The sequence below is a fragment of the Jaculus jaculus genome, chromosome 10 (genome assembly GCF_020740685.1).
Source record: "Jaculus jaculus isolate mJacJac1 chromosome 10, mJacJac1.mat.Y.cur, whole genome shotgun sequence".
Classification (NCBI taxonomy): Eukaryota; Metazoa; Chordata; class Mammalia; order Rodentia; family Dipodidae; genus Jaculus; species Jaculus jaculus.
Window position 1 is genome coordinate 109,426,566 of NC_059111.1, and position 26,765 is coordinate 109,453,330.

Here is a 26,765-nt window from a genome sequence, read left to right on the forward strand (position 1 = left end):
ATTATCTTTCTTTGATATTTCGGTTTTATCCAGGAATTTCCTATGTATCATCTCAAACTGAATCATATAAGCCACGCTTATGTTTGAAGGTAATGATTGGATGTGCTTGGATTCTCTCTTCACAAGCCAGATCATCCGTACGGCATCAGGCCTCTCTGGAATCCATTCCTGGTCCAAGGTAACCACCGGCAGATGCTTCCAGGATGACGGTCTAGAAGCACCAGAGAAAATGACGCAGGTCTAAGGACGGCATCCACCAAACTGCCTTGATGCTGGTTAGGTTTTATTTTAACGGGATGTTTTCTGTTCATTTTTCAAAATATCAGTTATATCAATATTAGAAGTGTAAACAAGTACAAAATATACAGTACATAGAAACCATTTTCTTAACTAGTCTATTCCTAATAAAGGTATGCAGGAGGGAGCTGAATGGGCACCATGGTCTCTGCCCTCTGCAGGGAGTGTTACCCACTTGGGCAAGAGACCTAGTGGCTGCTTCAACAAAGTGGGAATGGATGTGTGTGGTGGGGACAGCACTGTCGTGTGAACAAGCCTGGGCCTACTCCTAATTCCACCAAGAAGACATTCCAGAGGGGGCTGAGCGAGCCGGGTTCCCATTACCATCCTTCCCACTACCTCCGGGGCCCCGAGTGGTGAGCAAGCGCTCACTGCGGGACGGCTCAGCTTCAGCGGCGCAGGCAGTTCCCGAGAGGGCAAAGCTGAAAGCCTTTTCTCGCTTACGCTGCTGTTTCAGGAGCGGGGTCTTCCAGCTCCTGGTACACACTGCACTCATCGTGAGAGCCTGACTGACACGTGTCCCTCTGAGCCCTTTATTTCCTCATCTCTTTGCTACCCAAAGTCATGGCAATGGTCGGAAGAGATGCAAGGTGGCGCCTCCTGAAGGTAAGACGGCGCACAGCGGGCAGCGACCGAGAGTGGGAAAGCCCGAGGGGGGCAGCCTCGGTTCTGTGACAAGTCGAGGGCTTAGTACCCAGATTCTTCCCCTCCATGATTAACACTAAGCTCCACGTGACTCCAGCCAGGCCCAGAAGCCATACAAAATGGGGTGCTGCCACCTTCCTTTGGACAGATAACCACAGGTGGCCTGAAATGGATGGGGGTACTCACAGGACAGGTAAGAGGTTAAGTGTCAGGTCTGCTCCTAGTGGGGTCCCTACTGCCCAACGAAGGCTGGCCTCAGGCCCCGGCACCCTCACCACCCAGGACCTCAGGTCACGGGCGTGGCTGTCACGTGACTGTACGGCCCAAGGACACATACCTAGGAGCTGGTAGGGCCAAAGGGCATCCAGGGCCTCTTCACCCCCTTTCCCCGCTGGCCACCCTTTCCACACTCTAGGACAGGGTGGACACACCCCAGAGACCAAAAGTACGCTACAAAACTTCGACTGAAGCTGCTACTGCTTGCCAGCTTTTTCCTCAAGAATTAAAAAGGAAAAAAATGGATGTGTAATTAAATTACTGAAGATTCTACTCAGGTGTTCAGTGTCACAATCAGAACCCTACTTTGTTTAGAGGTGGAAGCTGCACGGTTGGATGGATTCTTTCCAGGGATCAGTTCGGCAACGCGGACACTTGACTCTGTCTCCCTTTTCGACTCCATGGTTTCCTGCCGCGCCATCCTGCCGTCTGCACACGGGCTTCGCTTTGTACACCTGTGGCCTGCAGGGGTCCTCACAAGTCCCCTCCATCGGCTGGTCCCAGGACACTTAGGCCACAAGTCCAGTCGGTCACAAGGTCTGTGGCGGCCAAGGGTCCTTTGGCAGCCGGGGTCTTGAAGGGGTCTGGCGGGGCAGGCAGCGGCGGGAGCGGGGGCCCTGGGGCAGGCGCCTTGGCCACGGCGGGGTGGTTGCGCTGGTGCTTGCGGAGGTGGTCCTTGCGGATGAAGCTCTTGCCGCACACCGTGCAGGTGAAGGGCCGCACGCCGGTGTGCGTGCGGTAGTGGTCAATGAGCTTGGAGCGCTCGGTGAAGCGCTTCTCGCACTCGGTGCAGGGGAAGGGCCGCTCCCCCGTGTGCAGCATGCGGTGGCGAATAAGGTGCGCGGGGCGCGTGAAGCAGCGGCCACACTCCCCGCACCGCAGGGCGCTGCTGTCCCGGGCGCCGCCGCTGCCCGCCGTGGAGGCGGCCCCGGGGCCCGTGCCCGTGCCCGCGCCCGCGCCGTCGGGCAGTCCGCAGCTGCGCTGGTGCGCGCTCAGGCTCACCTGCAGCTGGAAGCTCTTCCCGCACGTGGCGCAGGTGAAGGGCCGGCCTCCCGGCGGCGCCGCGGGGTGCTTCTTCTGCCCTGGCTTGTGGCCAAAGCCCTTGGTCCGGCCAGGGTATTTGCAGGGCTCGTTGAAGGCTCGTGGAACCTGGCTGGGGTCCAAGATAGCCTCTCCGTTGTCAGGGGAGAACGACAGCCCCTCAGGCACAGTCCGTGGGTTCAGGCCCACTGGAGGCTTACATCGGAAATTCCAGCCCCACCTGACCCCCCCGAAGAGCCAGTCCCCAGCAGCTGTCTCCTCCTGAGCCACAGCAGGGCTGAGCTCCCCGATGTCCCTCTCAGGACGGGTGGGCTCCCGCAGCCCCAGGACCGGGTCCTGGCTGGGAAAGGAACTGCCCTGGCTTTCCCAGGCTCCTTCTTGGACGGGGCTAGGGAAGAGCCTTGCGGCCTGGCCTGGTGCAAACAGAGTCCCATGAGCTTCTAGGTCCGTGGGATGCACAGGCGTGGCTATCACCTCCTCCTCCTGGACTTCGGTTTTGATCACAATTTTTACATCTGCTGAGAGAAGCAGAAGGGCAGGTATGACTCTGGTGCTCACCTCTGTCGGGCCTAAGGACCTGATATCTTCGTCGATGTGAAGCAGCCGCTCGGCCACGGTGGACCACCACACGGGGATCTCACCATCAACTCTCAAGGCCACAGCTCAGCAGAGCATCCTTCAGAGCTGCATACCTTCACCACAGGAAAAGGAACCTCAGATCTTTCCACTTTCGCTGCTAAGGCTAATCATGAATTTATCCTAAGGAATTCTGAGTTGGTGGCCATGTGCCAAAAACAGTGCAAAAATGGAGGAGACATGGATTCCAAGGTATGGGGGCAGCTTTGTAGCAGCTGGGTTCTTAGCTCCAGCTTCGCTGTGAATGCCCAGCCTCACAGGGCTGCATCTGGCATGCAGTAAGCATGCAGTAAATATAGCCACCTACCTAATGACAGGAATACCATTGAAGGAGTAGAAATGTATTTGATTTTATATGAATGTACTTTAATTTCACATCCAAGGTTTTAGATCAGGAATCCTCACAGACTTTTATTTTTTGGTTTTATTCAAGGTAGGGTCTCACTCTAGCCCAAGCTGACCTAGAATTCACTATGTAGTCTCAGGCTGGCATCAAACTCACAGTGATCCTCCTACATCTCTGATAGAAATTTTTATTCAAGTAACAGATAACTAGCATTTAAAACAAGAGAAAACAAATAGGTAAATATGATCATTGTTCTCATCTCTGGCCTTTAGCCACCTCTCTGCAGTATTAGTACCTCAGAGTGGTTTCAGCTCAGTTTTGTTTGCATCTATGCCCAATGAGCCACAGGTCACCTGCCTAGCTTCCAAGGAATCCTCTAGATTGCTGATCATATTAGACTGGCTAATGCCACATGAAAAAGTCTGGAAGGAGCACAGGCATCCTCAGGAATGGCTGCAGAAGCCAGAGGATTTGGAAGTAAGAGAAGAGAAGGCATGAAGACCCCCTAGTCCCCCATGCCTGTTCGCTAAAAGACTGGGACAGTTCCTAGTTAAGACTGGGGCTCTCACGGCGGGCGCTCACTCTCCTCTCCTGCCAGCCTGTACCTTCTGTGGCGGCTGCTGTGCTGAGCTTCAGCGCTCCATCTGAGCATGCTGAGGAGGGGTGGTGGGGAGGGAGCTCTGCTTGCCAGGAAGTAGGTGGGATAGTGGTTGAGAAGTTGGAGTGGACACCTGCAAGGAAGAGAGATCACAGCCTGTGGGTTAGATGGCTAGGGGAAGGATGGAGGGAGGGGAAGGGGCACCGAAGAAAATGATGACAAGGGAGAAAAGGCATCTCAACCCTGAGTCCAGAGCAGCAGGACTGTTCTGAATGACCACGATGACCTGGCTCCATAAAGTCAGGGTCTTTCGCCCCTTCTCTGCAGCATTGGGAAGCTCAAATATCACTGACTTATTCACTTCCACAAACACACAACCTTTAAACGCTGCAACATGATGTTATCTACAAATGTTTTGGGTTGCATTCATAGTAATCCTGGGTGCACGAAGCCCACTGGCCACAGGTTAAACTTCCCTGAGTCTTAACCCTTCTTCAACAAGAGGTAGCTGGTGATGTCCTGGCCCAAGGTTAGGGACAGGAAAAGCAGGTGTGCCTGAAAGGGCAAAAGAACACCCACAGTCAGCATCACCAACACCAGAAGGCACACGGTGTACTTTGGCGCCCCAGCCTCAAGGGAGGAAACTTCTGAACTAGCAAGCCAGAAGTTCTGAGAGTTCACAGCTCCCCACATGCTTTTAGGAGCCTTCCCCAACACCTACCCTTAGCCCTCACAACTCATTCCAGTGTTGGCTCCCCTGTCTTAGCTACTCACCAGAGGTAGCATCCGTAGAGATGTCTCCTGCCCCAGAGTCCAGCTGGCTGAGACCCCAGGGCTCCTCCCCGATATCTGGCTGCCCAGCAGCCCAGGCCTCCACGCCCAGAGCCTGTTGCTCCTGCAGCTGGAGCTCTCCCTCCTGTTTGATCTGCATCAGGAGGTCAGGGGCAGGAACAGGGGCCCCCGAGCCTAGGAAAGGGAGAGTGGGTAAACCCTCCAGCCCTGGGCTGGACGCCTACCCAACCAAGGAGAGGGACACACTGTCCTTAACAGGGTCCAACAGCAAAAAGCCTGGTGGAAAGGGAAAACAGCGAACAGGGACTCCAGGGCTTCTGGGCAGAATACATGGCACTTGGGTATGGAAGGAAGGAAGCAGTAAGATGAGGGACGAAAAAGGAGAGGGAATACAAACATATTCTCAGGGTTATGGCTGGTCCCTGTGGAGTCTCACTGCCTCGGGGAGTTCTGCTCTCACTTTACATGTAGGAATATCAAATAAAAATGAACTTCCAACCCAGCTATAGCACTCCTAGGCATATATCCAAAGGACTCATCTCATTTCCTTAGAAGTACGTGCTCAACCATGTTTATTGCTGCTCAATTTATAATAGCTGGGAAATGGAACCAGCCTAGATGCCCCTCAACAGATGAGTGGATAATGAAGATGTGGCACATTTATACAATGGAGTTCTACTCAGCGGTAAAGAAAAATGAAGTTATGAAATTTGCAGAAAAATGGATGGACCTGGAAAGGATTATACTAAGTGAGGTAACCCAGGCCCAGAAAGCCAAGTGCCACATGTTCTCTCTCATATGTGGATCCTAGCTACAGATGACTGGGCTTCTGTGTGAGAATGAAAATACTTAGTAGCAGAGGCCAGTAAGTTAAAAAGGAGACATAAAGGGTAGAGAAAGGAAGGGAGGAGGATACTTAATAGGTTGATAATAGGTTGAGGTAATACGATGGAGAATGGAATTGCAAATGGGAAAGTGTGGGGGTGGGGAAGGAGGGAATTATCATGGGATATATTTTATAATCATGGAAAATGTTAATAAAAATTAAAAAAATAAAAAAATAAAAAAATTTTTAAAAAATGAACTTCCAGGGCTGGAGAGATGGCTTAGAGGTTAAGATGCTTTCCTGCAAAGTCAAAGGACCCAGGTTTTATTCCCTAGGATCCACATAAGCTGGATGCACAGGGTGGTGCATACACCTGGAGTTTGTTTTCAGTGGCTGGAGGTCCTGGTATGCCCATTCTTTGGCTATCTCTCTCTCTTAAATAAGTAAGACCCTGTCTCAAAATACAGAGTGGATGAAAACAGAAGGACAGACAGATGGGAATACAGCACAGCTGGTAACCTGCTTGCCTACTACGCATGGTGCCCTGAGTTGATCCCTAGTGTACACTAAGCACAGCGATGTGTTCTCTAATCCCAGCACTTGGAAGGTGGAGGTAGGAGGATGAGAAGTTCAAGACCATCCTTGGCCACACAGAGTTCGAGGTCAGCCTGAGACTACATAGTGAATTCCAGGTCAATTTGGGCTAGAGCGAGACCCTACTTCCAAAAAAAAAAAAAAAAAAAAAAAAAAGCGGGGTATGGTGGCACACACCTTTAATCCCAGAACTCAGGAGGCAGAGGTAGAAGGATTGCGGGAGGACAACTGCTGAGTGAGAGGCCAGCCGGGGTTAGAGTGAGACCCTACCTTGAAAAAACAACAAAACAGACACAAAAAAGAGGTAGAGAGGAAGGCCAACAGTCCCGACAGCTGCTGACACAGGATGCTGGCCATGGGGACTGGGCTTGCTTGCATGGAGCAAGACCCGAAGGTCCTGTACTTCCTCTGAGATGCAACTAGGAAGGGTCCAGTCACCCGAGAGCCACTAGGAAGCTGCCCACTGTCTACAGAGTTCAGACGACACTGAACTTCAGCTGAGAGCCATAGCAAAGTGCAAGCCTCTAGACAAGAAAGCGACCCCCCAACATAGGCCTCAAGGCGCTGTTCCTTTACAACACTAAAAGCAGTAGAAAATGAAACTTTAAAAAATATGAAGAGGAGCCAAAAAGCCATGGCAGACTGTACTACCAAGAAATACAGAAAACAGGCTGGCTGAGTTGTAGATAAGCATGTCTAAATTTAGATACAATTACATCTAAAATATTCAGAAAAGTGAAAGGAACAAAATCTCTAAGGCTACAGTAAGTTAAAAAAGCAAATTTGTGGAATAACTTAACAGATACTCTAGAAATGACAAAGGCAGTCATGGCAATGAGATAAAGAGCTTCACAGACTGAAAAGAGCTGAAGAGAAAATCAGTGACTGGGAAGATGGATCTGGGTAAAAAAATTCCGAGTTCAGCACTGAGAGAGAAAGAAATGGAAGGTCCAGAGACGTGGAGGGCGGAGTGAAAAGCTCCAGCACATGCTGGCAGAAATCCCAGAAGTGAGGGCAGAGGAGGGGTGAGCAGCCCCTCAGCTTGAGCAGACACATCAACTTTCAAAGAGGAAGTAAAAACCAATGCACATGGACAGTGTTTACACGGACGGAACAGCAAAGGTGAACGAGAACAACGGCAAGAACGACCCGCAATGCCATGAAGAGAGCGGCCAGCAGCTGTGGACAGCTCAGGCCCTGAGGAAGCTGGAGGGTGTGATCTGCTGGACTGAGGGGAGTGTGTCCGCAGGCTTGCGGTTAGACAGGCTTCATGAAGAGACCCCCGACCACCACTCTCACACCCATCCTGGATCCCAAAGAGCAAATTCCCAGTCTAAGTTACAGCTCAAATCCAAGTCCCCTGCCCACCCTGGCTGGCTCTAGGCTGAGGGGGAGAACCACCTCTATCACGAGACATGCACAGGCCAGGGCTACCAGGCCTCTCAGCCCCAGTGTCCTCAAAGTTGGGGAAGTGGGGCATGGCATGCCTTTAATCCCACCACTCAGGAGGCAGAGGTATGAGGATTGCTGTGAGTTTGAGGCCACCTTGAGACAACATAGTGAATTCCAGGTCTGCCTGGGCTAGTGTGAAACTCTACCTTGAAAAAAAAAATGGACAAGGTGACCTTGAGTGTGTACTGATCGATACCAGGTGGCCAGGAGCAGCACGCTTCCATTCTCAGGGACAGCTTCAGAATACTGAATGATCTCAGTGACAAACCCCTGAGCCAGGAGGAAAACCAGTCACCTCTAACAGATCCACAGAAATCCTGAGCTTGCTTTGTACGCACAAGGTCCCAGATTTGATCCCTAGTCCTGGGAGGGGACCCCCATATCTAGATATACCGTAGTGAAACTGTGTATGCTCAAAGACAGGAGCCCTAAGAGCAAGCAGAGAAAACAGGAAGTTGTTCACAAAAGGATAAACTGTTAAGACTGAATGCTGACCTATCCAAGAACAGCCAATGAGAAACAGGGAGACTTTCACAGGCAAGAGAAAAAAAAACAAAGATCCTGGCTGGGGAGATGGATCAGTGGTTAAAGGAACTTGCTTGCAAAGCCTGGTGACCCAGGGCTCGATTCCCAGATGTACAAAGTCTTGCATGCATCTAGAGTCCATTTTGTAGGACAAAATGTAGGCAAGAGGCCCTGGAGCACCTGTATTATCTCTCCATAAAGAAAATTTGCTTAAAAAGCCATCATAATAATCCAACTAGAACCCTGTCTTTCAGCTACAGGGGTGGAATAGGAAGTTTCCAGGTACAAATAAACTTAAAAGTGCATGTAAATTGTCCATTTCCATTAGATTAAAAAATATCTTCCTGGAAGCTGGGCATGGTGGCGCACGCCTTTAATCCCAGTACTTGGGAGGCAGTGGTAGGAGGATCACTGTGAGTTTGAGGCCACTCTAAGACTGCATCGTGAATTCCAGGTCAGCTTAGGGTACTTATCGAGACCCTGTCTCAAAATAAGGAGTAAACAGGTAGGAGGATTGCCGTGAGTTCGAGGCCACCCTGAGACTCCATAGTGAATTCCAGGTCAGCCTGGGATAGAGTGAGACCCTACCTCAAAAAAACAAAAAAAAAAAAAATCCCCCCCCCCCAAAAAGAGAGTAAACAAAAGCAGGGGGACAGACAGACAGTCGGGAACATAGCTTAGTGGTAGGCCACTTGCCTAGTATGTGAAAGACCCTAGGTTCAAACCTAGTACTGACAAAAATGAGAGAAGGAAATAAGATCTAAGAGTTAATAAAAGGGAAAACATAGAGAGAGAAAATAAAGTTGGTGTACTGAAGAGAATATTAAACTAATTTATCTCCAGCAAGAGTATCAGGAGAATAGAGACAGCATCAATGGTGAGCCTGAGCAATGAAAAAGGGTCAACTCAGATACAGCAGAGATTAGCTAAAGAGGATACTGTGAACAGAATTCAAAATATAAAAATCCTGACAAAATGGACAAATTCCTGGAAAAATTACAACTTGCCAAAACTGAACAAAGGCTGGGTTAAGCTGCATCCTTGCAAAGCTTGTTGGCCTGGTCAATTCCCCAGGACCCCTTATAAAGCCAGACACAAAGTGGCACATGGGTCTGGATTTCATTTGCAGCAGTTAAAGGCCCTGTTATGCTCTAGCTCCTTTTCAAATAAATAAGCAAGTAAAATATTCTTAAAATGGGCTAAAGAAGAGAACAGAAAGTCCAAACAGTTTTATAACTAAATAAATCTGTTGTCAAAACCTCCCATACAGAAAACTTGCGAGATTGCTTAGCAGTTAAGGCACTTGCCTGGGAAGCCTGAAGACCCAAGTTCTATTCCTCAAAACCCATATAAGTCAAACACACAGGATGGTGCATGCGTCTGGAGTTCATTTGCAGTGGCTAGAGGCCTTGGTGTGCCCATTCTCTGTCTCTCTTCCCTGCTCTTAAATAAGTAAATAAAAATTTAAAGAAAGAAAAGAAGGGCTGGAAAGATGACTTAGTGGTTAACACGCTTGCCTGCGAAGTCTAAGGACCCATGTTCGGCCCTCCAATCCCCTATAAACTAGATACACAAAGGTGAGGCGAGTGCAAGGTGCCCACTAGGTGGCGCAAGTGTCTGGCATTCAATTGCAGTGGCTGAGGCCCTGGCGCCAATTCATTCTCTTTTTTCTCTCTAAAATAAAAATAATAAAATTTAAAAAAGAAAGAAAGAAAACTTGAGAACCAAGTGGCTTCAATGCCGTGTTCTAATGAATGTTTGAAAAACAGATAATTCCAATATTTCACAAACTCTTTCAGCAAATAAATAGAGGGAACACATCATAGCTTATACCTTTAATGCCCACGTCAGAAGGCAGTCTGTGAAAGAAAAATTATGGTTCATCTAACTGATGAACAAAGATTGGAAAGTCTTAAGATAAAAACAACCAGTATTATAAATCCATAATAAAAATGGGCATGACTAAATTAGCCTTATTCCAGGATTGCAAGTTTGGCACAACTTCAGGGAAAAAAACCACAATTAACATCATATTAGCACACTAGAGAAAAACCTTATCATCTCAATACATACAAATACACTGTATTCTATAAAATCCTGCAGCCACTCATGCTGGATGTTGGAAAGCCCTAATCATCCAGAACTGTGGGGAACTTGCTTAGCCAAACCAAAGGCTCTGTTGACTAAATCTCTAGCAAATGCCATGCTCAGTGAGGGAAGTGAGGAAGCATCCTCTACCGCCATGGACCACCAATGATACCTGTTGTCACTTGAAGGATTTGCTGGGATTTTTCAGTCAGTACAATAAAACAAAAGAAAAAAAAGCCACAAAAATTTAAACAGAAAAACAATATATTCGGGTTATTCATGGATGATATGACTAACTTATCAGAAAATCGAATAGCTAACAATTATTAGAAAAGTTATTAGTATTAACGAGGATTTCAGCAGGGATTCTAGATAGAAATGTCAACTGATGACAGCTGCTTACTTATACACAATTAGGATTTTGAGGGAGTCAATCAATGTTCATTTTTCTTTGCTGTCATGGATCTTAACCTGAGAAAAACAATGAAGGCCAGTGGGGTGAAGCTACTTTTGTTAGTGAGAATTCAGAATGTAGCAAGGCAATGGGAATTTTTCATGATGACCCTAACATCAAAGTTCGGCTGGGCTGGAACCTGTCCCTAGCAGAGCAGCAGAGGGCACCTGCCCCAGGAGGCAGCAGTGGCTGAGCACTGGGCTGGTCTAGTGCTTGCTCCTCACTTCCTCATGGGGGATGTGACTTCACACCACCACAGGCCACCTGTGTAGAGAGCTCCTGCTGCAGGGGAGTGGAGTCCCTGGCCTCAAGCCCACGAACCAGCAACAGACAGAGACTGCAAGTTAGAAGAAGACACTGCTGAGCACACCACAACACACAAAGAGAGCACAGGAGTAAACTGGATGAAGAAGAGTTAAGACCTTTACAGGGTGAAATTATACAGCTTCATTGAGAAATTACAGATGGGATGGAGGGATTGAGGATAACATGACTTGATAAAGCGAAAGGGTCAATTCTCTTTGAACTAAGTGCAATTTCAACCCAAATCCCATGACACTTGATAAGGATCTTGAAAGTTTCCTTGCAACAGCAAAGGAAAAGAACAAAGTGCTAGTGAAAAATAACCAGGGTCTCAATGTCAGCATTCAATTCAGAACCCACCATGTCAGACTGACAACTTGAAAGGCACAACTTGAAAATGTTTTAGTAGAAAATATGAAATGGCAAAACCAGGCATGGTGGCACATGCCTTTAATCCCAGCACTTGGGAGGCAGAGAGGTAGGAGGATTGCCGTGACTCTGAGGCCACCCTCAGACTACATAGTGAATTCCAGGTCAGCATGGACTAGAGTGCGACCCTACCTCGAAAAACCAATAAATAAATAAAAATATTAAAAAAGAAGAATATATGAAATGTTGTGCTATGGCCTGGAAGCTGAGGAACATTTCATATTGAAGACACAAAAGGATCAGCTGTAAAGGAAAAGACCAGCACATCCATGTACAGTGACATGAAAAGCACCTGTGCTTTAAATCCACCAGAGACAGTGGAGCTCAGTGGTAGTGCACGCTCCTATCATGCACATGTGCTGGGTTCCAGCTCCAGCCCCACAAAATAACAAAAACCTAAACAGAAAAGATACGAGCAACACACACAAATGTCACATGGTTCATGTTCAGAATATGTATTCTCTTATAAGTCAACAACAACAACAAAAAAAAACAATTTAAGAGAAAAGTGAGAGGGCTAGAAAGATGGCTTAGCAGTTAAGGTGCTTGCCTGCAAAACCAAATAACCCTGGTTCAATTCCCCAGTGCCCATGTAAGCCAGATGCAAAAGGTGGCTCATGTATCTGGAGTCCATATGCAGAGGCTAAAGGCCCTGGCATAACCATTTGCCACCATCTCTTTCAAAATAAATAGAGTAAATTAAAAAATATACATATATATTTATTTTGGGGCTGGAGAGATGACTTAATGCCTGGTAGCCTGGGTTCAATTCTCCAATTCCCACATAAAGCCAGATGCACAAAGTGGCACATGCTTCTGGAGTTCATTTGTAGTGGCAGACAGCCCTAGCATGCAAATAAAATAAAATAAAATTTTAAAAAATGGGGCTGGGGCTGGAGAGATGGCTTAGCAGTTAAGGGGCTTGCTTGCAAAGCTTAAGGACCCATGTTCAACTTTCTGGATCCCATGTAAAACAGATGCACAAAGGTGCCAGTGCAAGGTCGTACATGCCCACTAGGTGGTGCAAGTGTCTGGCATTCAATTTCAGTGGCTGAGGCCCTGGTGCACCAATTCTCTCTAAAAAAAAGAATAAAAGAAAAGTGGGTAAAATCCATAAACAGACATTTAAAAAAATATTTTTTTGGCCAGGCATGGTGGGACATGCCTTTAATCTCAGCACTTGGGAGGCTGAGGTAGGAGGATCACTGTGAGTTTGAAGCTAGCCTGAGACTACATAGTGATTTCCAGGTCAGCCTGGGCTAGAGTGAGACACTACCTCAACAACAACAACAAAAGTGTTTTATTTATTTGAAAGGAAAGAGGAAGTGAGGGAGAGGGGGGGGAGAGAGAAAAAAATGAATATGTGTGTCAGGGCTCATACCATTGCAAGTGAACTCCAGATGCATGTGCAACTTTGTGCATCTGGCTTTAGAGAACCTTTGCCATCAGGTTTTACAAGCAAGCACCTATTACTGCTGAGCTATAAATTATAAATAAAATATATTTTCACACAGAAACAAGAATGGCCCATGAATAGAGGATATAATGCTCAATTAGGAACATGTAACATTTTTGTTTTTAATTTTTTTAAATACATTTAAAATTTTTATTTATTTATCGGGGGGGAGGGAATATGAGAATGAGAATGAAAATGAATAGGCACACCAGGGCCTCTAGCCACTGCAAACAAACTCCAGATGCATGCACCACCTTGTCCATCTGGCTTTTACATGGGTACTGAGGAATTGAACCTGGGTCCTTTGGCTTTGCAGGCAAGTGTCTTAACTGCTAAGCCATCTCTCCAGCCCTGTCTTTAATTTAAAAAAAAAAAAAACTTACTTGAGAGAGAGAGGTAGAGATAAAAAGAGAGAATGGGCATACCAGGACCTCCAGTCACTGCAAACGATCACCTTGTGCATCTGGCTTACATGAGTACTAGGGAAATTAAACCTGGGTCCTCAGGCTTCGTAGGCAAGTGCCTTAACTGCTAAGCCATCTCTCCAGCCCTGTCTTTAATTTAAAAAAAAAAAAAACTTACTTGAGAGAGAGAGGTAGAGATAAAAAGAGAGAATGGGCATACCAGGACCTCCAGTCACTGCAAATGATCACCTTGTGCATCTGGCTTACATGAGTACTAGGGAAATTAAACCTGGGTCCTCAGGCTTCGTAGGCAAGTGCCTTAACTGCTAAGCCATCTCTCCAGCCTCTTTGTTTTTAATTTTTAAAAACTTATTTGTAGGGGCAAGTGGGGGTTGAATGGGCATACCAGGGCCTCTAGCTGCTGCAAACCAACTCCAGACACGTGGGCCACCATGCACATCTGGCAAATGTGGGTTCTGGGGAATCAAACCTGGGTCCTTAGGTTTCATAGACAAGTGCCTTAACTGCTAAGCGACCCCTTTAGCCCTTGTTTTTACTTTCGAGGCTGATACTTCTACTTCAGATAAAGTTGAGAACACATCTGTCCGATGACCCACATTCCTGGGTCCATTCTTAGGTTTTTATCTTAAGAAACTTTTACACATGCTCAAGAATCTTCAAGACGACATTGTCTTTAAAAGTAAAAAACAAAACTTAGAAACACTGCAAATGCTCCCCAACAGAAGAAGAAAAAAAAAGTGTCATAGACATAAGATGAAAATAAACTGACAAAAACAAAAATGAGTGAACTAAGGCTACACTATACCAACACATATGGTTTCCAGTACATGACGTCACATGAGAAAAATAAGCCCAAGAAGAGTATCTGCGGCACGACACCACTCTATGAACAGTTCCAAGCAGGCACAGCCACGCAGCGGTATTTGGAAATACATACAAGAGAATCACATGTCAAGAAAGGCCAAGGACAGTAAGTTAAAAAGGAGACATAAAGGGTAGAGAAAGGAAGGGAGGAGGATACTTAATAGGTTGATATTGTATATATGTAATTACAATGATTGTAATGGGGAGGTAATATGATGGAGAATGGAATTTCAAATGGGAAAGTGTGGGGGTGGGGAGGGAGGGAATTACCATGGGATATATTTTATAATCATGGAAAATGTTAATAAAAATTAAAAAAAAAAAAAAAAAGGCCAAGGAATGACTTGCTCAGTTTCTGACTTCTGTGCATCTCTAAAAGGGGGAGGCTGTGACCAGGAAGAGAGACTCTGAAAGGTTCTGGCTGTGGACCACCTTGATGCCAGGTATTAAAATACAGGTGTTGACTGTATGTACAGCATAGAGTAACAAAGTAGCCACCCACCACTGAAAAGGTAGCACTGGATATTATTTGTTTACAATGAAACCTTTTTGTTTAGAGATGTTGTTTAGACATAGCTCAGTGGTAGAGCCCTTGCCATGAACTCAATACCCACACAGCTGCACAGAAACCCTAAAAGAGTAACAAACCAAAACTTTTTTCTCTGCCTCTTGAGTGGCAGGATGACAAGGGTGCCGCCACACCCATCCGATTTGATGAGCTTCTGAAGAAGCTCTTAAGGACAACTCCCGACCAGGTCTGGCGGTACATGCTTGTAAGCCTGAGACGCTGCAGGCAGAGATATAGATGTGCAGTGACCAAGGAAACTGCATCTGTACCTTGGTGTCTGTGTCTACGGTCACATCCCCTTTGTGGGTAAACATTCTTAAGCTGCAGTTAGATAGAGGCCAAGGGCTTCCACAGGCACACATACACACTTACAAAAGTTCTGTATCTATTACAAAGGCTCAGTTGGTAAAGAGCTTGTGATGCAAGTATGGGGATCTGAGGTCAGATCTCCAGCACCTTTGTAAAAGCTGGACACTGAAGCCTGCACTTGTAATCCCAGCACTGGGGAGGTGGAGACAGGAGGATCCCCGAGGCTTGCTGGCTAGCGAGTTTAGCCAACTTGGTAAGCTTAAGATTCAGGGAGACCCTGCCTCAAAAAAGAAGATGGAGAGCAATTGAGAAAAACACCTGATGTCAACCTCTGGCCTCTAAATATTTGTGCACATAACATACACATGGGGGGGGGAGACTGGCTTCCTTATAATAAAAATATTATTATTATTATTATTATTATTTTTTTTTTTGTTTTTTTCAGGTAGGGTCTCAGTCTAGCTCAATCCTGGCCTTGAAGTTACGGTGATCCTCCTACCTCTGCCTCCTGAGGGCTGAGATTAAAGGTGTGCCCCACCACGCCTGGCTAATATTATTATTTACATCATAGTTTTGATCCCCATTGGGTGCTTTCTAAAAGCATCAAGGGAAGAAATGCCCTTAAAGGGACATCTGGTTCAGTATGATTTGAGAAGGGGGATAAAAAGGTCACTTTATGCCATGAATATTCTTTTTTTATGCCATGAATATTCTATCCATCTTATAAATATTCATCTCTTAGAAAAACAAACTCCAAACTCTTTACTGCTATCTACCCCTGAGGTTGGCCTGTTCCTAGCTGTACTGTTGTTCTGCACTGCTAAAGAAATTCTTGGGTAAAATGCATGTCTCAGGGATGGGGAGACAACTCAGTGGTTAAAGGCACTAGTTTGCAATGCCTTCTGGCCCAGGTTTAATTCCCCAGTGCCCACAGAGTGGTACGTGCATCTGGAGTTTGTTTGCAGTGGCAAGAGACCCGGGAATCACCCATGCTCTCTCTTTCTGCTGACAAATACATAATTAATTAATTAAAGAAAAATAAAATATACCTCAGTTGTTTTTTTTTTTTCTTTGTTATTTGAGGTAGGATTTTACTCTGGTCCAGGCTGATCTGGAATTTACTATGTAGTCTCAGGGTGGCCTCGAACTCATGCAATCTTCCTACCTCTGCCTCCTGAGTGCTGGGGTTAAAGGTGTATGCCACCACTCCCGGCTTTTTAATTTTTTTTTAGGCAAAGTCTCACTGTAGCCCAGATTGACTTGGAACTCTATAGCCTAGGCTAGCCTTGAACTCACAGCAATCCTCCTATCTTGGCCTCCCGAGTGCTGGGATCAAATGCCTAGATACAGCTCAATTCTTTAAAATGACAAGAACTGAAGAAAATTCCCACTAGGTAACAACCCAGAGCTTGAGAGGTGAGGCAGGAAGATGATAGGTGCAAGGCAAGCCTGACACAGTGAGATGTCATCTCAAAATTAAAATAAAAAGGGGTTGGGGGCATAGTTCAGTGGTAGAGTATTTGCTAGCATATACAAGACCCAGTTCTAATAGTACAAAAATCATAAACAAAACCCGATAAAATTACACTTATTCTAGAAACTCTACAACTATCAATTACCATCAATAAGAATGCTACCTGTCACTGGTACTACATTCTACAATGTTTTAGCCAAACTGCAAGACCAGAAAAATCATGTTATAAAAAAATTTAAAAGGCACCTGAGGTACTGGGTTTGATTTCCTACCTGAAAAGTAGAACCACTTCTGTTATTTTTTCTTTCTCTCTCTCTCTCTCTCTCTCTCTCTTTTTTGTGTGTGGAACATATAATTGTCCACGTTAAAAAATAAAATCTGGGCATGGTGGTGCAGGCCTTTAATTCCAGCACTTGGAAGGCAGAGGAAGGAGGACTGTCATGAGTTTAAGGCTACCCTGAAACTACATAATGAATTCCAGGTCAGCCTGGGCTAGAGTGGGCTATCTTGAAAAACTATTTAAAAAAATCTGGGTTGGAGAGATGGCTTAGCAGTTAAGGTGCTTGCCTGCAAAGCCAAAGAACCCAGATTCGATTCCTCAGGACTCATGTAAGCCAGATGCACAGGTGGTGCTTGCAGCTGGAGTTTATTTGCTGAGGATGGAAGCCCTGGCATGCCCATTCTCTCTCAAATAAACAAATAAAATTATTAAAAAAAATAAAATCCAAGCTCATCTAAATAGCAATCTTACTACACCTAATAAAAGCAAAAATATTTCTTACTATTCTCACATCAAAAGCAGAACTGAGTCGGGCATGGTGGTGCACTCCTTTAATCCCAACACGCAGGAGGCCTCTAGAGTAAGAGGAGCACTGTGAGTTCGAGGCCAGCCTGAGACTACACAGTGAATTTCAGGTCAGCCTGGGCTAGAGTGAAACACTACTTCAACCCCCCACACACACAAAAAGAAAGAAAACAAAACAGACCTGTATGTAGCAGCTATTTAAAACACACAATTCTAAAGAAAATGCCACTTAAGAGAAAAAACAATGACCATAGGTCAGAATAAAATTGTAAAATGTTACTTCAACCTTCAGCAAATCAGACTTCCCAGACAGGAACGCTCAGTTATAATGACAACGATTTTGGAAATTAAATTATAAAGTGAATGTAATTCTTTTCAAGCTTCTAAGTTTTGGAACTCAATGTAAGGATTCTGAAATGCAACTAGGTGAGGCGGCACATACCTTTAATCCCAGCACTTGGGAGGCTGAACTAGGAGGATTGCTAAGTGCTCAAGGCCAGCCTGGGTACAGAGCGAGAGTGAGTTCCAGGTTAGCCCGGGAGACTCTGCCTCAAGAAAAAACAAACAAACAAACAAACAAACAAAACAAGATTCTGAAATGCAGACAGAAGAGCAAAGGCTCAAGAAGAGTCCAGAACAAGACTTTAAGGAACAAGATACTGAGATGATGGTGATGGTGTGAAGCAGATAATGACACACAAAGAGAATCGAGAGCCCAGACACAGCATCTCGCACATGCAGAGACCTGGTTCAGGTCAATGGGGGCATTACGAGTTAGCAGAGCAAGGAAAAATACTCAGCAACTTTGCTGGAAAATCAAACAGCTTTCCGGCACAAAATGTTAAATCTGTCCTTGCAGCCCACATGATATTAATTCTGGGTGGTTTAAAGACTCAAAATTTGGGCTGGAGAGATGGCTTAGCAGTTAAGGGCTTGCCTGTGAAGCCTAAGGGCCCTGGTTCGAAGCTCCATTCCCCAGGACCCACGTTAGCCAGATGCACAAGGGGGCGTACGCATCTGGAGTTCGTTTGCAGTGGCTGGAGGCCCTGATGCGCCCATTCTGTCTCTCTCTCTCTCTCTCTGCCTTTCTCTCTCCGTCTGTCGCTCTCAAATAAATAAATAAAAATAAACAAAATTTAAAGACTCAAAATTTAAGAGCAAAACTGAAGCATACTATGTTACTGTGCCTCCACCATGAAGTGGACAGCCTTCCCCTCCATGTGCCCCACCTCGCAGTGACCAAGAACCTCTGAAGCCCTGAGCTGAAAAAATAGTGTGTTCCTGATCTGGAGTGAGGAGGTAAGCAAGGATACCTCACATCACAACGAAAAGTCTGGCATGCTTGACTTTACCAACTAAACTTCCATAAAAGAACTACAAAGACTGTCAGACTAAATGCAAATAACAGACAAAAGATCAGCATCTAGACCGTGTACAGGGAAGTCCAGAACCAAGAAAGGGGAAAAAGTTGGTAGAAAAGCAAAAAAGTAATCCAGAGAAGAAACCAAATAAACTAATGAAAAGGGTAATTTCATTAACAGGTGAGAAGATAGAAACTACACCGAGACCATTTCACTTCCATCCAACTGACAAAACATTCATTATGGAAAGTGGGAAAAGATATCAGAAAACAGGCATTTCATAACTGCTGGTGGGAGAAGCTGCTGTGACCATCTGGAGGGCAGAGTGGCCGGCAGAGAGGACCAGTGCACCTGATGTAGTGAAGCACCTCCAGTCTATTCCCCAGTATACGGGCACCAAGATACGTTGAAGGATGTCCCCTGCAGTGCTCAATTTCATAGTGAAAACCCAGAAATTACTGGAAAATAAATTGCCAATATAGTTTATAGGTTTTTTTTCCCTTTTTTTTTTGTTATGTAGCCCAGGATGGCCTTGAGCTCACAGCAATTCTCCTGTCTCAGCCTCCTACGTGCTAAGGTATGGGCATATGGCACTATACCTGGCTTTTTCTTTTATCTTATTTTGAGACAGGGTCTCAGTTGTAGCCCCAGCTGGCATCAATATCCTTCTGCCTCAGCTTCTGAAGTGTTGCGAATTCAGGCATGTACCACCGCACCCAGATATATAGTTGCTTTTCAAATATTCAGCATCTGGGACTGGAAAGATGGCTTAGTGGTTAAGATGCTTGCATGTGAAGCCTAAGGACCCATGTCTGACTCCCCAGATCCCATATAAGCCAGATGTATAAGGTGACGCATGTGCAAAGCATGCTAATTCTCTCTTGCTCTCACTCTCTCTCATTAAAAAAGAAAGAAAAAGGATCAGTCTGTTGGGCCCTCAAAAAATAATTTTAAAAATTATAAATTTTTAAAATTTATAATTTTATAAAAATTAGCATCTGTTAAATCTTGGGCCAGGAACAGGGATACATGCCTATAATCTCACTACTCAAGAAGCTATGGAAGGAAAATCTTAAGTTTGGGTTACACAGAAAGATCTTGTTACAAAAAAATACACAATACTGATTGAAAAATAGATATTAATGTTAACTTTTCATAACATAAAAACATTATTACAAACTGTTATTACATATAGACATTTAAAAATATTGATAGGCTGGGTGTGGTGGCACACACCTTTGATATCAGCATTCACAAGGCAGAGGTAGGATGATCATTGTGAGTTCGACACCAGCCAGGGACTACATGAGTGCCAGGTCAGCCCAGGCTAGAGTGAGATCTTACCTTGAAAAAAAAAAAAAGAAAGAAAATTATGTATTTATGTATGTATACGTATATATATACATATACGTATACATACATACTCATACACACATACACACACACACAGTCATAAAGATGAGGACTTTTCTAATTAAAAATGTTCTCTTGCCAGGTGTGGTGGGGCACGCCTTTAATCCCAGCACTCAGGAGGCAGAGGTAGGAGGATCGCTGTGAATTCGAGGCTACCTTGAGAATACATAGTGAATTCCAGGTCAACTTAGGTCAGAGTGAGACCCTATCTCGAAAAACCAAAAAAAAAAAAAAAAAAAAAAAAAAAGTTCTCTTAAATCAAAAAATTTTTTCTCAGTTGATGGGCCCTTTGTAAATAGCTTGATTAGGTTTAGGTTTGAGCCACAGTTCGCTAACCTCTGAGCTAGTGACTTGGGTGACCCATGACCCTGGTCAGGAATATCAGTTGAGGCCAGCAGGTTTGTGGGGTTTGCTCCCACCATAGGCAGCTGCTTGAGCGCACATATAGAAGAGGCGAGGGGAGAGCAAGTGTATGAAAGGGTGACTAATGGTCACAATCATGAAATGAGGGTGAGCAGATGGAGAGAAGGCAAAAGCATCTGTACCTGATTTTGGGTTGAGAACCTGTTGGACTTGGGCTTCTGGAGCACTGGAAGGGTAGGGAGCAGGAGGCGCTCAAGGTGGCTAGGACTGGAGATGGTGGCAGGGATGCAGTGACAACAGCAGTCACAGGGGCCAAGTGGGTAGAGAGGAGCTAAATGACACCCACGCCAACACTGCCCCACTGCGAGTGAGGTGAGAAGGTCTGGGGAAGACCGGGCCTCAAGGCGAGGCTTCCAGAGAGAAGAAAGGGAGGCGAGCAGGAAGGAGGCAAGGATGAAGAAAAGACTTGCCACCTGCAAACCCAACATCAGAGGAACACGCTGAAGACGATGAGAGCTGCGGGGAGCTTGGGAAGAGCCAGGGCTCGGCCTGAGCAAGAGCGGACGGGAACCCAAAGACCCAGCAGGGCTTGCTAGGCACTGCAGGTGCCGCAAAACACCATGAAGATTACAGGAGGGGAAAGAAGGAGAGGTGGCCTGACAAGGGCCTGGGCCCAGCCAAATGGAAGTGAGGGGAGGGGAGGGATCCTAACTACCTAGACCAAGGAGAGGGAGAAAGACCATATGTAATTCCTGCTGACAGCTTCAAGTGGATTCTGGAGTTTATGCTGGACACAGGGGCTCACTAGCAGTGGATAGCGTTCTGGCCCCAATGGGCGGCCCTCAAGAGCAATGATGCAGAAATCGGTCAAGATTCCGCATTTTATAAACAACAGCAAATCAAACCAGTCACCATGAACCTCCACCCAGACTTAGAAACTGAAGCCACTTAATGTTCTGTGCCTTCTTCAAGCAAGCAGAGCTCCGCAGTTACCATCCCACCCTCCAAATGTCACACTGTCCTTAGCACTCAGAAGACTCTCAAAGCACATTTGTTAAACTACACTCGTAAGTGTGTTAGTGAAAACTGACAACATGGTCAGTTCTGCACCTGCTTCTGCCCTTGATAAAATAAAAACCTGACTGAGGCGAAGCAACACTGACGTAAAACACTGTACTGGCGTTAACCACAAGAAGATTCTTGGGGACACAGTATTAGAGGAAAACTAGCTCAGGTGGGGAGGACAGAGAAGCGGCAGAGGTTGGTGAAGACAGGGTCTTTCAGCCAAATGACCCATCAAGGTCTTCCCTTCAGGAATCCAACTCTTCCCATGTCCTTTCCTTAACTTGCAAAGGTGCTGACTGGCTCCAGGGAAATCTGAGACAGATATACAAGTATTCACATTCAGAGGAAATAAATGCATCTAATCACATTGGACTGTATAGCTTGCCAACAGGCTCATGTTTTACAATTCCAAATAGGCTTAAAGACAACTTAGATGATGCTCTGCAGAGTTCTGAATGAATTTGTCTCCAACAACTAACTTCTTCCCACTTTGTCCCCAAATTCTGTGTCCCTGACTCTGGCTCTTCTGTTTCCAGGATGGAAAGTACTAGTTCCTATAGTAAAACTGCAAGGAGGAAAGAAGTTTACAATGTTCCAGTCTGACATTTCTCCATGTCTCTCTGGAAAGGAGAGAAACATCTCTAGCTCATTACTTTTCTGTGTCCATCTGGTCACCTGTGTGACCTTAACCTTTCCCAACTCTTCACCTGGACTTGGGTCCACAGGAACCTCCGGGACCTTGGGGCCAGTGCGACGCCAGGTGCATGGCTCCTTGCCTGGTTCAGTCTGGGAGAGGACCTCGGGCTTGGAGATGGCATAGTCTGAGGAAAGACGGGAGGTTAACGTCCACCGTGTTCCTGTCAGAGCCGGGGACAGGCAGTTGGAAAACCAAGCATGGTCTAGAAGCCTGAAGACAATTTTCTATAGAGTTGGTGGGGAGGGGAGTGGGATAATGCTACTGAACATCCAGTAATGCACATGACAATCCTCACCCCAATAGAGTTATCTGGCCCACAGCGTCAGTGGGGCTGACACGCAGAACCGCATGAAGCAGCAGCATGTCTGCGCGCCTTCCTAACTGCACTAAGCGTGGCTAACTAGGAAGCAAGAGCAAGAGGAGCACAGGTCCCTCTAGGCAGGGAAGGCTTCAGGGTCTGGGAGAAAGCCTGCACGTCACATAAAAGCCATATGACAGAAGGTTAAAGCAGCAGTCTTTTCCCAGCATGGAGTAGATTACAGGTAGATGAGAGGGCAGAGGAGTTCCTGCACTCCACGTCAATGCAGGAACAGAGATGCCCATTCTCTGGTGCTAGTAAGGAGAGGAGCCACCCCTTGTTGCTCAGTCTGCCACTCTTCTAAGCAGAAGGGGGTATGTGACTCCACTCCACATCATTTCGAGGAGGAGCATTGACAGATTTATATTTGGCAGAGATGAAACTATCTCCCAAAGAGAAAGGTCTGGGGACTCTCAAAACCCCACCACACAGAGAAGTACACATCAGGCCTTACCCAGGGAGACCAGCGTCTCGTAGTTGCCCCTCATCATGTGCTTGTAGAGTTCCTTCTGCCAGTCCTCCAGCTTGCCCCACTCCTGCTCAGAAAAATACACGGCCACGTCATCAAGGGTCACGGGCACCTGGAACCACAAGTGTCAGGCTCGCTCACCCACAGCTTATAGGCACAGGCCCTTAGGCTCCCCACCTCAGGGCACCCAAAGGCTGTACCTTGGGGACCTCGCCCTTGCTGCCGGGGGGCAGCCGCAGGACCCAGAAGTTCCTGTTGCGCAGCAGGTTCTCCACGTTCTCGAGCCGCCGCTGCAGCAGCCCGTACTCCTGCAGCAGGGTGCCCAGCACGGCCCACTTGCCCTCCAGCTGGTTGCCGAACTCCACGGCTGTCTTCTCACAGTCGGCCAGCTTCTTCTCAGCCATCCCTGTTCGACCTTCTAGGGATAGCAGTCGAGCAGCTTGCGATTCAATCTTCCTCTCCATGGCCTGAATTGTAGCTGCCATTGTCCACGGAGAAATCTTTCAGAGAAAGGAGAAACCAGCAACATTCATGCATCCACTGTGCTCTGGCAACCTAGACCCCTTAGGTGTGGCAGAACCAGGCTGAAAGTGGGGAAGCCCTGTCTGTGGCGTGTGCAGGTATCCTACATCAGGTACCCGCTCTCACCTTGGTGACTGCCTCCTCGGATCTGGCCTCAGTCTGACAGGCGTTCTGTTTCCAGGCCCCCATGGCACACTGTGCTGACTACGATCTCGGTGCTCACCACCCTATGCGGTCATTTCCTGCACAGCCCCATGCTGTATCTCAGCAGTGGTCACTGTCACTGTGCCTTTCACAGCACTGGGCACATGGCAGGCACCCCGTGCGACTTCGCAAAATAAACAGTGACTTAGTATCACCAGGGTGTTTTAGTGGAGAAATGGTAAACTGCCTATTTACTAGCGCCTGGCCTGCACGCCTGTCACAACTGCACAGGAACTGTCTGATGATGACCCAGCAAAAACCCCAGCTGCTATGCTGAGAGGCACAAACAAGTGTTGCTCAACGGCTTTTTAAACAAGCTTCTCATGTCCCCTTTCAACAGATAAAGCCAGTGGCCAATTCCCTTCCTCCAGGACAATCTGATAATGTCCCTCACTAAGTGCCCCTGCCCAACAGGCTAGTTACCATTACAGCAAATCTTTGCCAATCCCAAGTTGTATTTTTTTTTTATTGTTTCGTTTTTAAGACAAGGCCTCATGTAGCCTAGGTTGGCCTAAAACTTGCTAGGTAGCTGAGGATGGGCCTTGAGCTCCTGATCTTTCTGCTTCTGTCTCTGAAAGTGCTGGGATTACAGGCATGTTGCCACCACACCTGGCATGGAGTTGAACTTTTTACATTGCCAGATTCCCCTGAGATTTTCACTGTTTTTCCTCCCAAGATACAACCTCAGACATCAGCTGCACTGAGATCAGTGACATGGCCTAGAATGATGAGGACAGACACAGAACATGTAGTCACAGTTTTACACATGCAGCGACCATCAGAAGCCTGGAGCTTCCCTGCCACCAGGAAGGGTCACATAGAGGCTTAAGTACCACCCACTGGGGACGATGAAGACCACATACATTTGGGGTGGGAAACTGACCGCCTGCCCACCCTTATTTGACAGAGCAACCCAAGGATCCTTTTCCCAGAGACTGAAAATAGATGAGTACATTCTGGAAAAGCAATCCCATGCAAGAAGTCTGTGGCTGCTTGCAAAATAAAGCAGCTTCTAGGAACCAATGTGGACTCATTTGAGAATCACATCAGAAAATGGGGACAAAAAGACAGGGTGCTGAGCGTGACTGAGGCAGGATGTCTCCTAGGTCTCAGAAGATGGGGTGCTGACTGGCAGAGCTGTTGAAAGGGAGACACTGCCGTCGGAGGGCCCTTGCTCTGGAGGAGCCATGGGTGCAATGGGCAGGTGGCTGGGCCCTGTGCTCAGTAGTCCGTTCCACTCTTCCCTCCTGTCGGGGTCAACTTTGACTGGGATTATCCTAGACTCCTAGAGTCAATTCCAGATGCATCCTGTACACCAGCTGCTCCTTATCCCCTGAAATCCTATTCATGCCCTGTATCATATACTGCTGTGATTTTTGTGTTACACAAAAGGGCATCTCCACAAACATCTGCTTTACTTAGAAGGTATTCCTCGGGCTGGAGATTGCTTAGTGGTTAAGGTGCTTGTCTATAACCCTGACTGATCAGGTTTGAATCTCCAGTACCCACATAAAGCCAGATGCACAAGGTAGTGCTTGCCCATGCTGCAAGCATCTGGAGTTCGTTTGCAGTGGCAAGAGGCCCTGGCATGCCCATTCTCTCTCCCTCTTAATTGATAAAAAGAAGATATTCCTGTTTAATAGCCAAACAATGGGCCTGTTTGCTTACCATTTTCCTGGGGTCTGTCAGCCTTACCTACTTTGTACTGTCTAGTGTGGGGGGGACAACTGTGCCCTGCTGCAGCTGGGCACCTTACTAACTAGAAGACGGAATGGCCAGCTTCAATACACTCAGTCAGGCAAGCTGAAACTCTTGAGACGCAGAGGAGCTGCTGGTCTGAGGGGGACTCCAAATCCCTCGATAGTTCCCCACCACCTGACAGGTCCAGGCCTTCCAGCCTCTTCCAAGTCTGCAGCCTCCCATCAGGCTCAGGGCCTCCTCCGGTGCCTGCAACTGTACTGTGCCACTGAAGGCCGCCCTCCCTCCCTGGAAAGCTGCATGTGTCTAGCTCCACCGAAAAAAACCCTTAGTCTTCGCAGAACACCCCGCTCAAATCTCGGAAACAATACGGGGCCAGGTAGAGGGGGCCTGGCCCGAGCAGCCCCTTGGTGCTGCCCTTGCACTCCCGACCTGCACGCAGGCAGTGTGCTCGCTCCTTCATTCTGTTGGGCCAGATGGCTTACTGAGGTACCTGTTTTCCTTTATCACAGTCCTCCAGACTGTGAGCGACTGTGTCTTGCCCACACTTTCTCGCTGTGATCCCGGGCAAGTAAACTTCTTGGGGGCCTCTCCAGTTTTTGTTTTTGTTTTTTTCTTTTGTATGGTAGTGATAGTAACAGTACCGACCCCACCGGTCTGCAGTGAGGACGAGGGCCGGGTGGCAGTGCCCGGTTCGCCAAACGCGAGTAAACCTCCCCGGCGCGTCGCGTCGGTCGGGCAAGCAGAGCACGTAGTGGGTGCTCCGTGTGCGCGGAATCGCCGCCGCCACCGGACACCTCCCAGGTGCCAGCAGGCCGCTGGGGGGAGCCGGGGGAGGGAAGGACCGGCCAGGCGTAGAGAAAGGAACGCGGGCCGGGGGGCGCGGAGACCGAGAGGACAGCGGCCGGAGAGCGGGCAGGAAGCCCCGGAGGGCTGCGGTGCCGAGACGCCCGCTCGCCCCGCTCGGCTCCGAATTTGGGGTGTATGTGTGTGTGCTGGGGGGTGGGTGGGGATGATCCCCGCCGTCGGCCGCAATAGGCCCGGGCGGACCTCGCGTCCCGCTCGCCGGAGCTCCAAGGCCCGGGAGGCCCGGCTCGGTCTCTCCGGGGCCTGTGGCGCCGTGTGCTGGGCCCCGGCCTCCCGGTGCCCGAGGCCTCGCGTCCGAGCGCGCGGGCTGTCCTTACCGGAGCCGCGGCCGCCTCGGCCATGGCCCTGCGCTGTCCCGCCTGGCGCGGAGGAAGTCGCCGCCGCCGCCGCCGCCGCCTCGCGCGCGCGCGCGGCCCCACGCAGGCCCGGCCGCCGGGTCCTCTGTAGGCGGCGGGCAGCGCGGCTCGGCCCGGCCTCCTTGCCCGCCGCGCTCCTCGCTGGCCTCCGCTCCGCTCCGCTCCGCTCGCGCGCGCGCTCACTCTCTC

The 26,765-nt window shown here is 47.7% G+C and overlaps 1 protein-coding gene across 5 annotated transcripts; it reads right to left on the reverse strand.

Annotated features, from left to right (window-relative positions):
• Positions 1-266: 266 nt before the first annotated feature.
• Positions 267-26,594, reverse strand: Znf746 (zinc finger protein 746). 5 transcript variants are annotated; one of them, XM_045160848.1, is made up of 7 exons: positions 26,538-26,594; positions 23,130-23,429; positions 22,915-22,996; positions 22,113-22,226; positions 4,614-4,805; positions 3,847-3,972; positions 267-2,774 (listed from the first exon to the last, which is right to left on the reverse strand). In XM_045160848.1, exons 1-7 carry the CDS (start codon positions 26,559-26,561, stop codon positions 1,693-1,695), a joined length of 1,920 nt encoding a protein of 639 aa, XP_045016783.1. In that variant the 5' UTR covers positions 26,562-26,594; the 3' UTR covers positions 267-1,692. The 5 variants fall into 5 exon arrangements, with proteins under 5 accessions (XP_045016783.1, XP_045016782.1, XP_045016781.1 ...); XM_045160847.1 differs by having other exon boundaries at positions 267-2,777; XM_045160846.1 differs by having other exon boundaries at positions 22,915-23,041.
• Positions 26,595-26,765: the final 171 nt, after the last annotated feature.

Coding starts and splice junctions, on each gene's coding strand:
- Znf746 (XM_045160845.1), bottom strand. CDS start 26,561: ATGGCCGAGGCGGCCGCGGCTCCG. Junction 4,806..22,112: donor TCCTGTGGACCCAAGTCCAG/GTGAAGAGTTGG, acceptor TCCCTTTCCTAG/GCTCGGGGGCCCCTGTTCCT. Junction 2,778..3,846: donor CACAGCAGCCGCCACAGAAG/GTACAGGCTGGC, acceptor TGCTTCTCTCAG/CAGATGTAAAAATTGTGATC.